At 48.7% G+C, this 15,251-nt stretch overlaps 1 protein-coding gene across 1 annotated transcript in view; it reads right to left on the reverse strand.

Annotated features, from left to right (window-relative positions):
- The window catches only part of ITFG1 (integrin alpha FG-GAP repeat containing 1), a 123,015-nt gene that overhangs the window by 68,527 nt on the left and 39,237 nt on the right, over positions 1-15,251 (reverse strand). Inside the window, exons 7-8 of the mRNA XM_066349914.1 lie at positions 12,590-12,651; positions 5,144-5,225 (exon numbers count right to left, since the gene is read on the reverse strand). Of these exons, the coding sequence (XP_066206011.1) occupies positions 5,144-5,225; positions 12,590-12,651 (144 nt within the window). The remainder of the gene's footprint in view (positions 1-5,143; positions 5,226-12,589; positions 12,652-15,251) is intronic.

The raw sequence follows: 15,251 nt of genomic DNA on the forward strand, positions 1-15,251 counted from the left end.
CCCCCCCCACACCCCCCGCCATCCCCACCCACCCTCTCTCCTGGAGGGCTCGAGGGCTGACCTCTTCACTCTCAGCACTCCTCCCCCTCCCCCACGGCAACCCTCCCCACCCACCCGCTCTCCTGGAGGGCTCGAGGGCTGACCTCTTCACTCTCAGCACCCCCCCCCCCACGGCGGCCCTCCCCCCCCACCCTCTCTCCTGGAGGGCTCAGGTGCTGACCTCTTCACTCTCAGCACTCCTCCCCCCCGCCCTCCCCCCCCCACCCGCTCTCCTGGAGGGCTCGAGGGCTGACCTCTTCACTCTCAGCACTCCTCCTCCTCCCTCCCTCCCCCCCCACCCTCTCTCCTGGAGGGCTCGAGGGCTGACCTCTTCACTCTCAGCACTCCTCCCCCTCCCTCCCTCCCCACCCACCCTCTCTCCTGGAGGGCTCCAGGGCTGACCTCTTCACTCTCAGCACCCCCCCCCCACCCCCCCCGCCATCCCCACCCACCCTCTCTCCTGGAGGGCTCCAGGGCTGACCTCTTCACTCTCAGTGGATTTTCAAGCTTGCTTTGGCTTTATTCTGGACCTTAGGTGCCATAAATGTTCCAGCTTTGTCTTACTGGTGTTATTAATGCGATGACACTAAAATATCTTAACATTCAAACCAGTTTCTCTCCTGATTGACCTATCACTATGAAGAATGGCCGAGAAAAGAATGATTCTTTTAGTCATGCAGAGGCAAGTTCTGTTTACTCTCTGGTGTCAAACCAAGCACTAAGTTTCCTGACCCTTTACGAAGTTTCCTATGCCTGTCCCCCACTTATTATTAAGGTCAGCTCATGTTCTCACCCTGCCTCCTGACTGGTTTCCATCCCGACCAAATCCAGCGTTTTAAAGCTGTTTAAATCTGCCTCTCTTTTGATATCAACATCTCAGGTGTCTCAGAGACGCTAATGATCTTCCCCTGAACTCCCATTCCAGAAGCCTTCCTTTCTGCAAAACCCACCAGACCAGAAGATTCTGTTCAACTTGACTTTCTGAAGTTAATTTAACAAGACATTAACAAAGACTGTTCAAAATTGTTCTACTATTTCCCTCTCTCTTCACTGAATAAAATTAACATTTGTTCATCTGTTATTCATTTGTGTTCACAGACCATTTTTTATGTTTCCACATTTTTACCGAAACTCTATTCAAGACAAACTGGTTCGTTCACGACTCACTCACCATACCGTTTTTATAACTCCACGTTTTAGTCAAACCTCAGTCGCTCTGAAGTCCAGCCCTTTTGTGAGTCCTACTCTTTATCAGCCTGGAGTGACCTGTATCCACCACAAGACTTTGTATTTTTTTTTGGACAGAGACAGAGAAAGAGTGTCAGAGAGAGGGACAGATAGGGACAGATAGGAAGGGAGAGAGATGAGAAGCATCAATTCTTTGCTGTGGCACCTTAGTTGTTCATTGATTGCTTTCTCATATGTACCTTGACTGGAGGGCTCCAGCAGACCAAGTGACCCTTTGCTCAAGCCAGTGACCTTGGGCTCAAGCCAGAGACCACGGGGTCTTGTCTATGATCCCACGCTCAGGCGAGATGAGCCCGTACTCACGCCGGCAACCTCAGGGTTTTGAAGCCAGGTCCTCTGTGTTCTAGTCCTACGCTCTACCCACTGCACCACCGCCTGGCCAGGCTCCACCACAAGACTTTAATGGTACCTTGTTTATGGCATTAATTTCACATACAACAAGGAAATGGAGGCTGGTGTCTCTTGTATGGTAGCAGCTGTTCGTTTCTTTAGACTTATATTGTTTACATATTTCTCTTTTGTCTTTCTAACTAGTGTACATTTCTTAAAGACAGGGACCTTCCCTTAAAAATCTTGGCTTTCTTATACAGTATTCATACTGTATTTAAGCCAGAACAGAGGTCTAAGTTTTACATTTTATTTGCTGGAGTTAAAGATAGTGTGCAAGGGTATGACTTTCTGGAGAGGAGCCGGTCACGGAGCTCAGAGGACGGATCAATGGTAAGAATGAGAAGGACCAAGAAAAGCCTAACCATACTTTAAGTGCATAATGGGTTTCTTTCTTGCCATTGTTCACTATTACTCTTTTATAACTTAATTTTTCATTATTAAATTAGTATTTAAATTAATCTAACCACATAACAGAAAATCTGGAAACCAAGAGATAAAATAACCAATTATCATACTTGAACACAACCACCATTACCATTTTGATATATTTCTTTCTAGTCTGGTTTTTTTTTTTGGTATTTTTCTGAAGTTGGAAACAGGGAGGCAGTCAGACTCCCACATGCGCCCGACCGGGATCCACCTGGCATGCCCACCAGGGGGCGATGCTCTGCCCATCTGGGGTGTTGCTCTGTTGCAACCAGAGCCATTCTAGCACCTGAGGCAGAGGCCACAGAGCCATCCTCAGCACCCGAGCCAACTTTGCTCCAATGGAGCCTTGGCTGCGGGAGGGGAAGAGAGAGACAGAGAGGAAGGAGGGGGGAGGGGTGGAGAAGCAGATGGGCGCTTCTCCTGTGTGCCCTGGTCAGGAATCGAACCCGGGACTTCTGCACGCCAGGCCGACGCTCTACCACTGAGCCAACCGGCCAGGGCTTCTAATCTGTTTTTAAGAAAGATGCTTACATTGTACAACGCACTGTTTGCTCTGCTGCCCTGACAGAATCTCTTGCCATTATGGTTATTGGCTCTGCAACATTCGGTGGAATTTTGGTTAGCTGATGTCTGGGAAAGTATCGCTTCACCTTTTGTACTGTGTTTAAGGTTTGTTTAGGTACATAAACACTCAGTATCATGGACCAACTGCCCCCGTGTTCAGGTAACACTGTGCGAGTTTGTGGCGTTGCGGCTCTAGGCTGTACCACACAGCCCAGGTGTGGTGTTTGCACAGAGACAAAATCACCTAACAATGCATGTCACAGAATGTACCCCGGCCGCTAAGCAGCACGTGACTGCTATTTCCTTTACTTACTAAAGGATCCCAATCTGATTTCAAACCACGCTACCCACCTCACTTTGGATGTACCAGAAGAGCATAATTTGAAAGTAGACTTAAAAAGTATCTTTTAACATTTTGCCAGGAGCTAAAAACACCATCCTAGCTGTAAAAAACTTCTGTTCCTAGACAACCTAAGTGAGCAGGGAGCCATTCAAGCAATCCTGTTTGGGACGGGAGTCTTCCTGCGAGCTACATCATTTATTCAAGCATGTGCTTTTCTTAACCAAGTGAATGGCCACGCCTGAAATCACGTGGACTTCTTGGCTGTCAGGCACTTCCCTTGACTTGGGTCAAAGGCAGTGGGAGGGGTGGAAGATGAAGCCAGGATGCAGCTCACAGACTTATTCAAATGTATAGGAAAACGGGTATTTTGTATATATTAATATTCATAAACTTATTCAATGCCATCTGCTTTTTTGGACTCATTAGCAGTCTATTTTATTCTTTTAAAAATAAAACCCAGCTAAGAATACATGGACTTTTAAATAGGTGGGAAATTTATTTAAAGTTAACTGATACATTAAAAAATTTTACTCATATGCTGGTTAAAATCATTAAAAATAGGGTAGACATACAGTTGTTTCATAACTGACTCTATCTTACATCTTGCATATTTAAAAAATATCAAACATGTAAATATGTATATTTATAGTTAGGGAAAATTTTTCATAAATTTAAAGTAAAACTACTAATAATTTTGCTAAAAGCAAAGGCACTTATTCATCCAAAATACACATTCACAAGACAAACGACTTTAATTTGGAGGCTCTTAACCAGAACTGAGAGAGAGCTGTGAGCCCCTGAGAACCACACAATGCCCACATGCGTTCTGCCCTAGCGAGAGGCTTGCAAAGGGAGGTCATTAATCCAGCCAATCAGGTCAATCAGCAAATAATTGCACGTATTCTGTCACTTGTCTATTTGCACTCAAGGCTGTAAATCAGGCACTAGAAATCTGCTCAAGAACAAAGTAATATTCCATGTAATAAAACGACATTAAAGCGCCATGTGGAGACTCACGCTGCCATTCCCGTCCACTAAGCTGCCCCGCCGCCCGCTGGTGCTGTGTGGGCGCACCCCGTGGCCTGCACGGTGAGCCAACTTAGTCACCTCAGGAAAGAGCAGCAGCAGTGACGCCAGGTGAGTCCCATGAAAAGACTCACACCAGATAGGACGTCTTGTGCCCTCACTACGTGCCCGGCACTGGGCTGCCTTTACAACAGCCTCAGGAGGCGGACAGGGTTGTCACCTCATTTCACAGAGGAGAAGCGGAGGCCTCTGGATGTGCTGACGTGTCACCTGCGTGACATTCATCTAGACCAGTGGCCCCCAACCCCCGGGCTGCAGACCGATACCGGTCTGTGGGCCATTTGGTACCGGTCCGCAGAGAAAGAATAAGTAACTTACATTATTTCCGTTTTATTTATATTTAAGTCTGAACGATGTTTTATTTTTAAAAAATGACCAGATTCCCTCTGTTACATCCGTCTAAGACTCACTCTTGACGCTTGTCTCGGTCACGTGATACATTTATCCGTCCCACCCTAAAGGCTGGTCCGTGAAAATATTTTGACATTAAACTGGTCCGTGGTGCAAAAAAGGTTGGGGACCACTGATCTAGACCACCTGCCCACCTTGGACCAAAATCCTTCTAATGATGACCCTGAAAACTCATGAAAGAGCCGGATGTTTTGGAAGTTCCCGACCAATGTGAACCGGATTTAGAGTCTAGAATTCATGGAGAACAGAGAGCCATATGTCCTCTTGCAGCCAATTCATAATAGCTGCTGCTCTTCTTTGGCAGTAATATGTAAACACAAATGGTTTTTAGTATTCAGGTCTCCAGAGATCAGGTTAACTCCTTCAATTATTCTTGTTCCGTAACTTGGATATCCAAGAAGACTTTCCTAAACTAGGCACCCCTTGGGCTCAACCTATAATGTAAACAGCCAGGTTGTAACTGCTCCTTACTCCGTTAGGGAACAGACCACGTTCCATGCACCATAAACCCAAAGAGCCACCTTTAAAATCTGTAATAGTTCCAAAGACAGCGAAGTAATTTTCTGGCATGGGGAATTAATATGATTAGGTTACAGAGAGGGGGGAGAATCTGAAAGGTGAAAACGATCTTACCGAAGTCTGCAAATGCCGACTGTCCAACCACCAACATATTTTGAGGTTTTTCAAAGACAGTTCTGATAGAGAAGTCTCCTTCCTGTTAAAGGCAGAACATTCTGCATTAGACCATCACAATTCATATTGTCAAGTGTGAAATAGAGCATTTTAACTAAAGCAGGAAATAAATGATTTTAGGCTTTTGTTGTACTGCACAAAAACCACCCAATCTCTGGTTCCCCGGTTACCACACACGACAGGAAGCGCTCGGAGCTGAGGGAAGGTGCACCCGGACCATTCTCCCCGCTGTAAGCCGGCACCGCGTCCTTTCCTGAATCAGCACGTAATTTCAGATGCACCGTTGCCCTCTTCACGTGCCACAGAAGGTTTTGGAAGTTTTCAGAACTTTATAAAATAGCTCCTACCTTCAAAGGGCTGACATTCAGTTGGGAGATATGATCTAAAGCAGTGGTTCCCAATCTTTTTTGGGCCACGGACCAGTTTAATGTCAGAAAATATTTTCACGGACTGGCCTTTAGGGTGGGGTGGATAAATGTTTCACGTGACCGAGACAAGCGTCAAGAGTGAGTCTTAGACGGATGTATCAGAGGGAATCTGGTCATCTTTTAAAAATAAAACATCGTTCAGACTTAAATATAAATAAAACGGAAATAATGTAAATTATTTATTCTTTCTCTGTGGACTGATACCAAATGGCCCATGGACCGGTACCGGTCCGCGGCCCGGGGGTTGGGGACCACCGATCTAAATCAATGTTTTTCAACCAGTGGTCAATGGACCGGTGCCCAGTAATTTTGCGCTGATCCATGGAAGAGCTCACCACCCTGACGTGTATGAGGATTCTGTAATCTTAGCTGAGTTCACTTGTGCTTGGGGTGATTTCACTTGTGCTTAGTGCTCCCCAAAATAATTCTATATATTTTCACTGGTCCCCAAGTGTAAAAAGGTTAAAAAAACTAATGATCTAAATCAGGAAAAGACAATTTCTGAAGGTAACTTATGAGCTGTACGAATAAGTAGCAAAGACTCTATTGTGTTTTACAGATTTCAAGGGGTCAATGCAGACATGATACTCAGATGAGATGAGTATCACACTGATTCCGAAGGGGCTCGTGCTCTGTCAGCTCCAGCTCACGGGGGGGGGGGGGGGGGGGGGAGGGCGCCAGAGGGAGAAAAGGGTTCCAGGGGCTGCCTGTCCTACCCAGCTATCCTCGCAAAGCGGAGCACACGCCCCATTTGACTTGTGAAAATCATACGCACTTCTTCAAATAGTTGCCTTTCCTTTAAGTAATGTTACATCACTATAGAGAAAAAATGAACCACAACACAAATCTGGGATTTTGAACTCTCAGGTTTACACAGAGGTCTCTTATGGACGTCTCTACTTACTATCTGATATACTGACTTTGATTCCTACATCTTCATAGAGGACACCTGGATATTTAAAATCTTAAAAACGTTTTTTCTTCTTTGCTCCTCCAAGGCTTTGTTCCTCTACTGCAAATCTGCAAGTTAGTTTCTTAAGAAGTCATCTGACCTGTACAGAGAAAGCCACTGCTGCAGGGACAGCGTGAAGACCAGACGCCTGAGGAGCACGGCAGAGTGCCTAAGACCAGTCTGCGACGGGCACTTCTCCAGCCGGGCTGGCACTCCATCACCCACACGCCGACACGTCTCCCTACATTACTAAGGTATCTGATGACTTTTCTATGGAAATCTTATTTCTGTAGGTGTCTTAACCCTCAGGACCCCCTCCGCTGTCACTGGGGCACCTGAAATTACAGTGGAGATCTACCAAAGTTGCCGAATTACTAACCACAGGGTCAGGTGCTTTTTGCATTTCAGAAAGATCAGAGAGCACTGAGTAGAGAGGGGACATGATTCTAGAATGAATAGAAAAATCTCTCTTAAAATACATCAGCCTCATAGAACACGAAGTTGAATACCAACCCATTATGCCGACTCAAGTGAACAAACTGCCCGCTGAAGTTGTTAAAACTTAGCAAGTGTTATCTAGAATGTGACCTCGTGATGCGTCTCCATGGAGAAATAGGGAGTACATCCCGTGAGCCACCTCCCGTCTTCAGGTCTGAGAAGCCCCAGTCACTGGGAACCTCAGCGCAAGAAGAGCAGTGAAGACCCTCCTCTCGTCACTGGGGAAAGAGACTCCACCCGCGCGGCAGCGAGAGCCACCGGATGCGTTGGGCGTGTGGCGTAACTGGGCACCATCACCACGACCGTTACTTTTCTTCACTGCACTGGGCAGTCCAAGCCTGTATGTATAACTTAATTTCCACTCAGATTAGCGTCACCTTTGTATGTAAAGTTTGATAAATGATCCACTCAACTTCACCATTAGTGTTACTGCCCTTGGTAGAAGCCATGCGTTAAGGTGACACACGACTCCCTTCTGCGCCTGTTTAATGCAGGAAAGGGAATGCGGTCAGGGCTCGCTCACACCGACAGGGCAGGACGGCCTGGTGGGCAGGGCACCAGACACCACGTCCCAGGCCTGCTCTCCCTTCGGGACAGCCACCTCCCGCTCTGGGTCTCTGGGTCTCGGTTCTCTGACTGTCAGAAGGGGGAAATGTACTATTTGTGGAGTGACAGATGACAAAGCGCTCTGCATAACATGACGCTGCGGGCACTTAGCTGTCGGCAGTCCTGTGCTCGTGAGCCTCAGGCACCGTTCTCAGGGCTGCTCCGGGGGCCCATCCCGCCCAGTCTGTCCCAGTCTCCACCATGCTGCCCCTACGGCCCCCACTGTGCTCCGGCAGCCCACAGGGCCAGCTCACTGGGGTTCTGCGGCAGCAACGTCCTTCTGTCTGCGTGGTTTTGAAAGATTGCATGCTGACTGCAGGGTAGAAGTTCTAGAGACACTCCCTGCTCAGCTCCCAGCTCCACTCTCGCTTAGCCTGGAGGCCTGAGGAAGGTAGTTTCAATCTATTTATCTCTAAAATGTATGTGCACGAGGGTTTTGTGAGGATCAGGGAGGCAATGCGCAGGAACTGCTTACGAGCACGTGTGCTCAGTATGCCTGGTTAGCATTCCCGTCACACCACTGTTTCTGCCGCCACAACCGCCAGCACTGAAGCAGTGAGCCCACGGCCACTACAGGGTGGCGACCCGCCATTTCCTGCCTGAGTCCCAACCACAGGGCTATGCTGTGACAAGTACCTTCTCTCGGCTGACCGCCTATGCTCCGGCCTGCCTGTGTTAATACTTAATGTTAAAACTGCTATAATCAGGCCCTGGCAGGTTGGCTCAGTGGTGGAGCGTCGGCCTGGTGTGCAGAAGTCCCGGGTTCGATTCCCGGCCAGGGCACACACGAGAAGCGCCCATCTGCTTCTCCACCCCTCCCCCTCTCCTTCCTCTCTGTCTCTCTCTTCCCCTCCCGCAGTCAAGGCTCTACTGGAACAAAAGATGGCCCGGGCACTGGGGATGGCTCCTTGGCCTCTGCCCCAGGCGCTAGAATGGCTCTGGTTGCGACAGAGCGACGCCCCGGATGGGCAGAGCATTGCCCCCTGGTGGGCGTGCTGGGTGGATCCCGGTCGGGTGCATGCGGGAGTCTGTCTGACTGCCTCCCCGTTTCCAGCTTCAGAAAAATGCAAAAAAACAAACAAACCCTGCTATAATCATAATGTTAAAAAAATGATAAGGAAGCAATATATGACGATGATCATTATCCACATCTTTTTTATTTTATTTTATTTTTTATTTGTTCATTTTAGAGAGGAGAGAGAGAGAGGCAGAGAGAGACAGAGAGGGGGGAGGAGCTGGAAGCATCAACTTCCATATGTGCCTTGACCAGGCAAGCCCAGGGTTTTGAACCAGCGATCTCAGCATTTCCAGGTCGACGCTTTACCCACTGCGCCACCACCGGTCAGGCCTATCCACATCTTTATTCATGGTGTTCTGTCCTCCAGGGGACACTGGACGATGTACGAGACATCTGATTGTCCTGATTGGGGATGCTCACTAGTATCAGAGTGAGTACAGGCCAGAACACTGTGCTGCTGGACAGCCCACAGTGCACAGGACAGTCTGTAGTGCATAGGACAGCCCCTCAATGAATATGTGATCAGAGGTGGCAATCGTGCGGACACCAGTGATGCTGAGGGTGGCAGTGCTGCCTTCTCCTCTTAATCTCCCTCCATGACCCTTAGTGACCCTTGTCCTTGAGCTCTGGGCCTACATTTTTTTTTTTTTTTTTTTTTCGTATTTTTCTGAAGCTGGAAACGGGGAGAGACAGTCAGACAGACTCCCGCATACGCCCGACCGGGATCCACCCGGCACGCCCACCATGGGGCAACACTCTGCCCACCAGGGGGGGATGCTCTGCCCCTCCGGGGCGTTGCTCTGCAGCGACCAGAGCCACTCTAGCGCCTGGGGCAGAGGCCAAGGAGCCATCCCCAGCGCCCGGGCCATCTTTGCTCCAATGGAGCCTTGGCTGCGGGAGGGGAAGAGAGAGACAGAGAGGAAGGAGGGGTGGAGAAGCAAATGGGCGCTTCTCCTGTGTGCCCTGGCCGGGAATCGAACCCGGGTCCCCCGCACGCCAGGCCAACGCTCTACCGCTGAGCCAACCAGCCAGGGCCTGGGCCTACATTTCTAATCACTCCCTGGATAGGTCTCTTATCTAAAATCCTTGTTTTCTTTTATCCAAGTTACATATTTCCTTTTGCCTTTTCCCTACCTGCCACCAGCATAAAACACGTTACCCTCGTGTTACTGGTCACCCTGTCCTCCCACGTTCATCCTTTCTTATCCCTTCCTGACATTTCTTCCTTTTGTCCTTCACCTCCTTCCTAGGTTATGGCAGACAACACCTGAGCCATCTCCTCACCTCTGCATGCTCCACCCCCCCCCAGACATCAGAGCCACACTCGCTGTGATAAGGAAGGCTCTGTGCTTCTCACTCACTCCTAAACCCTCTAAAAGCTTATAAACATAAATAAATTTTAAAAACATCAAATTACTTAATTTAGAAGTCAAAGTCTTTGCTGGCCTGTGGAAACCAATTTTTTTTTTTTCTGAAATGAGAAGTGGGAAGGCAGTCAGACAGACTCCCACATGCGCCCAACCGGGATCCCCCCGGCACGCCCACCAGGGAACGATGCTCTGCCCATCTGGGGCGTCACTCTGTTGCCACCAGAGCCATTCTAGCGCCTGAGGTGGAGGTCATGGAGCCATCCTCAGCGCCCAGGCCATCTTTGCTCCAATGGAGCCTTGGTTGCGGGAGGGGAAGAGAGAGACAGAGAGGAAGGAGACGGGGAGGGGTGGAGAAGCAGATGGGCGCTTCTCCTGTGTGCCCTGGCCGGGAATCGAACCTGGGACTTCCACACGCTGGGCAGACACTCTACCACTGAGCCAACCAGCCAGGGCCTCGTAACCAATTCTTCCAATCTCACCTTCCAGTCTTTCCACGTCCTGGCCTCAGACCAGCCACCTTCTCTCTGCAAGGTCCCGTGCTTCTGGTGCACGCCCCAGCCTGCCTCCTCCTGTCTCCTCCGACCACCACGACAGCCCTGTTCCTCTGTCCCAGCTCTTTCAAACACCACATCTCTCTTTGAAGGCTTCCCTAACAGTCCTGGGAGGCGTACCTCTGATAGGAGGCTTGCCGCTCCTGTCACAGCAGCCAGAGTGACCACACTCACACGTCTGCCCTCCTGCTGGCCCACAGCCCTACTCCCCTCTGCCCCCAGAGCGCCACTGTGGGCCGTATGCAGGACGGACACGCGGACAGGACTCGCTGCAGAGAATATACTGTGACGGGTTCTGGTCGGGTAGCGCGTTACTGCAGACGGTCCCACCTCTAGTTGAAAACGACCCTCCTCTCTATCTGAACTAGGGATTCTGAGTCTACATTTGCCCTCGTGTGCAGTCCTGGGTACCGGGCACTGTACTGACCCAGCTGTTCCAGAGCGAGACCAACCCTTCGTGTCTATCGTCCCGTAGTAAACTTTTTAGTCTTCTTTAAAGGAAACAAGAATAAAGGGAAAAGAAGACCCCAGTCCAAGTCTGGTCTGTCACAAAGACTCTCCTCTACTCGGCTGGTCCCCTCTGTTCCCTGTGAGCCAGCCCAGGCTGGAGGACTTCATGTCCTGAGAAGCGTCTCATGATTTCCTGTATACATTACATCTATTTGCAGTGAGGCCTCCCTCGCCCAACAGACCAAGTTAATCAATAAAAATGATTAATCTTCTCATGTTTAATACCTCAAGGTTCACCTGCAGTATTACTTTCAAGGCCGCCTGAAAACACACATCCCCGGCAGAGGGGGAGTCAGTGGACGGCAATCCTTAAGGACACAACCACCCTATTTCTATCGTCAGAAAAACAAATGCAGTTACATTTCTTAAAAAGGCAACACAATAAACAAGGGTCCATCTTGCAGAGTCTCGACCTGAAGTGGTGGCAGCACCCAGGGCCCCGCCCCGTGTCGGCCAGGAGGCTCGCCCGCCCGGGTGCCAGGAGGGGATCTCCCTCCTCCAGCTGCTGCTTCGCATTTCCCAGGCCTGCTTATTTTTTCATCAGTAATTTTATAAACAGCTCTACGTGTGATGGGTTTAATATGGATCGAATACAAGACAACTGATAAGAAACAGGTGGAAATCAGCGGGTCTAAAACTAACACCTGTAAGCAGCTGGGCCGTGCACCTGACCCACGTGGCTGCACTGAGCCTTTGCACACGGCCCGTGGGGGACATTCTGCTGCCCGGACGCCACAGCAAGAGTGATGCTCCACGCCTGGCCGTGACTCGGTGCCTGCCAGTCGGCTGACCCGGCTGTGACCCAGCTGACCTGGCCTAGCCTCAAGTCCTGTCCCCTGCGGTGCAGCCCAGAGCTCAGCTCTAAGGTGTGGGTGATTTAGTCTTCATCAAAAAAATGCTGTTTTGTATACTCTATATTAAGCCAAAAATAAAATAAAATAAAATCATGACATCCGTTTGGGCATCTTATATTGCAATTTATATATGTATATATAGAAAGGCATTTTAATCTTGGTCAATTTGGCAATTAAGTTCAGTATCTGTTTTCTTATTTTATTTTTTTATATAAGCCTGAAGGCAAGGAGAAAATATTAGTCTTTTAAAGGGGGTTTTCTTCAATAAAGCATCATGCCGACAAATTCAATGACAGTGCCCTCTCTCGCCAGCTGACAGGCAGCCCGGCGGGGCCCTGCGAACACACACATGGGGCTGACTGATTGGTTTAATCGGCAGTCCCGTCTGACAGCCCGCAGAGGGGCCGGCGCTGGATGAGTCACTTCCTCCAGCGACATTCAGCAGCTTGAATGCAGCAACGCAACCGAAGGCTCTTCAAGTTGTTCTGGTTATTGTTGAAACCAACAGGTCAAGTGATTACTTTCCTTGTATTTTCTAAAATTGTGTGCTCTTACTGAACGCCGCCGTTTAAAAGTGCTTGAAAGAGAAGATTTCTTACCACATTTTCCCATATCTCAAACTGGAAGGCACCAGAGGCAGACAGCGTCGTGAGGAATAAATCTGGGAGGAAAATAATCGAGCGGTCAGTTTTGTTACAGATGTACACATTTAAAAACAGGCAGAAATGCAATACATAAGAATAGCTATTCGTGCTATTGTGCTTAAACACTTTTTAAATTATACTTTAACGAGCTTGAGCCCATCCCAGAGAAGAAATTCGAGGACCCTGTCACTATAATTGAGGAAAAACGAGCATGTGGCGTGAGTCCTCCTGCAGCATCCAGGCACCAGTGAGGCCGCCTGTCACACTGCTCGCTCTCCCCCACAGGAAGGAGAGCCAGTCTGTGCAACAGAAGTCTTCCCACCCCCTGCCCCAGAGGCTGTCGGCCTCAAGCAATCCTTCCCCTCCGCAGCATCCAGGCACCAGTGAGGCCGCCTGTCACACCGCTCGCTCTCCCCCACAGGAAGGAGAGCCAGTCTGTGCAACAGAAGCCCCCCCACCCCTGCCCCGGAGAGGCTGTCGGGCCCCAAGCAATCCTTCCCCTCCCGCTGTGAACTGCTCCCTGTCGGCCCTTCCTCCTGTCACACCCTCCCCATGACCGGATGCCCCCCAATCCCCGAGCTGCTTGATAAAGCCAATGTCTTCAGTTTTACGCGGTGGACGTTTGTTTTTTAACATAAGGGAGGATATTCTGACCAGAAGCCCGTTTTGCTGTCTTGCCCTCACCCCACAGGCGGCAGGCACCTCTCTCACACTCGGCTGCAAGCGTGGTTCTAAACCACAGTATTACGGCGTCCAAAGTCTTTAGCTCTTACGTTAAATGAACAGTAAGTTAGACTTCAAATTTTGTGGAGTGGAAAAGTTACCTCTGGCTATTCTAACTAAAGAAAGTTGTTCTATTGAGAAGTACAAAGATTTTAATGAAACTTCCCCAAACAATAACTCAGACAGCCCACTCGGGCCAAAGCCAGATGTGCCGCAATCGCTCTTAGCAGCAGCATTTGTTACGTCTGCATGGGGACAGTTTCGTGAAGATGAGAAATTTTAAAGTGATGAGCTGACTCACAGGAATATTAAAACAATATTACTTTGTTGTGCTTTAAAACACAGAAATTATTCAGGGTGAGGTGAAGGCCATAGTTATTTTAAAGAAACGGTTTTCTTCCCCATTAAATATGTTTAGAAAACTGTCATTCTTAATTTGTGTTTTCTGTAAAGATTTCACATGAAGCTAATTGATGTAGTAATTATAATAAAGATTTTCCAGAAAGCCCCGAGAAGCTAAGTAATTTGGTCACTTTGATTGTTAGTGGAGCTCGGAACTGCAGACACAAGGAGCTCTCTGCATTCCTTCTCGCCTCCGAGGACGTCCTGCCTCTGGATGCGTCATCCTCTAGGAAGATGATTTATTTATCTGTCTCTGTCAAACATACACTCCCAGTGAAGCGTTCTCGTCCATCCTCGCCCTGGAAAACTCGCGAACGCTGCCTGAGATCTGTGTGAAGACGCCCACAGCCATTCCCCCCCTTCCCCACGCACCCCGTGTGCGGCCATCAGCCCAACTAAAGCTAACCACCCCCCACCTCCCCACCCCCCACCCCCCACCCCGTCTTCCAGGATGGAGGGTCCACTCCTCATCAGTCACTGTCACGGGAAGGACGACCTGCCTGTGTTTCTGGGCTCATTTCCTACGGCTCCCTCCCAAGAAACTCACTCTGTAGAACCCAGTCATCCGGTGAACTAATTCTTCAAGATTAGCTCAAGTGTCCCCAACCCTCCTGCGGCCCTTCCTTCCCCTCGGCATGGCCTTCCCTCCATTGCTGCTCCACTATGATGTCTCTGTTGTCACGGTTATTGCAACATACTATGACATTCTGGTTCCATTCTGTCTGTCCTCAACTTCTTGAGGGAAGGGGTCATGCCTAATTAATTTTTATGTCTCTACGGTTCCTATGTGGTTGGAAATAGTATGAGTTCAAATGATTGCTGAATAACTAAATACTATAGATATTGCAAATTTGCTTGGGCTATCTAAAAATAGTTACTTTATTGCATCTTCAAATAGAAAGTCTTGAGAAGAATGGTCTTATGTTAAAGCACTTCATTACAATGAGTATTATTTTTCTTAGTTATTACAGTGACTACTGTCCTAAGAATGTTTAAAAGCTGTTACATTTTATATTATCTGAAGATGTGGATAACCAGCACAGGGCAGTGATTAGGGATTAACAGCCACAGACATTTCTAAGAATCACAGAGAGCCATGTCAACGCAAGCACTGAGCTATGTGAAAGGGGCAATTATGCTGGTATTTAATACGACACACATGAATTTGTGCAAACCGGAACCATGACACTGCTGAAATGAACCCATCTGAGGGTAAAGGAGGAGCTCCTTCACAACAAGGGATCCAAGGCTCACGGCCTAACAGCCAGGGAGCGTCGCTGAGCCGGAAGAGCTGCCCTGTCCCCACAGAGGGCCAAGCAGAAACAGTTAGTGGGGAGTGGTGGTGGCTACCGGCCTTCCATCACCATTCCCAGAAAAACGAGATGTATTTTTCTGTTGATGCTGAATTAGTCTCAAAATATTTTCATAAAAGATGATCTACTATGAGCTTCTTGTTGTTCAATTCATGTTTAGAAATTTAAAAACTAGAACA

This window comes from Saccopteryx leptura, chromosome 9 (genome assembly GCF_036850995.1).
Source record: "Saccopteryx leptura isolate mSacLep1 chromosome 9, mSacLep1_pri_phased_curated, whole genome shotgun sequence".
NCBI classification, from domain to species: Eukaryota; Metazoa; Chordata; class Mammalia; order Chiroptera; family Emballonuridae; genus Saccopteryx; species Saccopteryx leptura.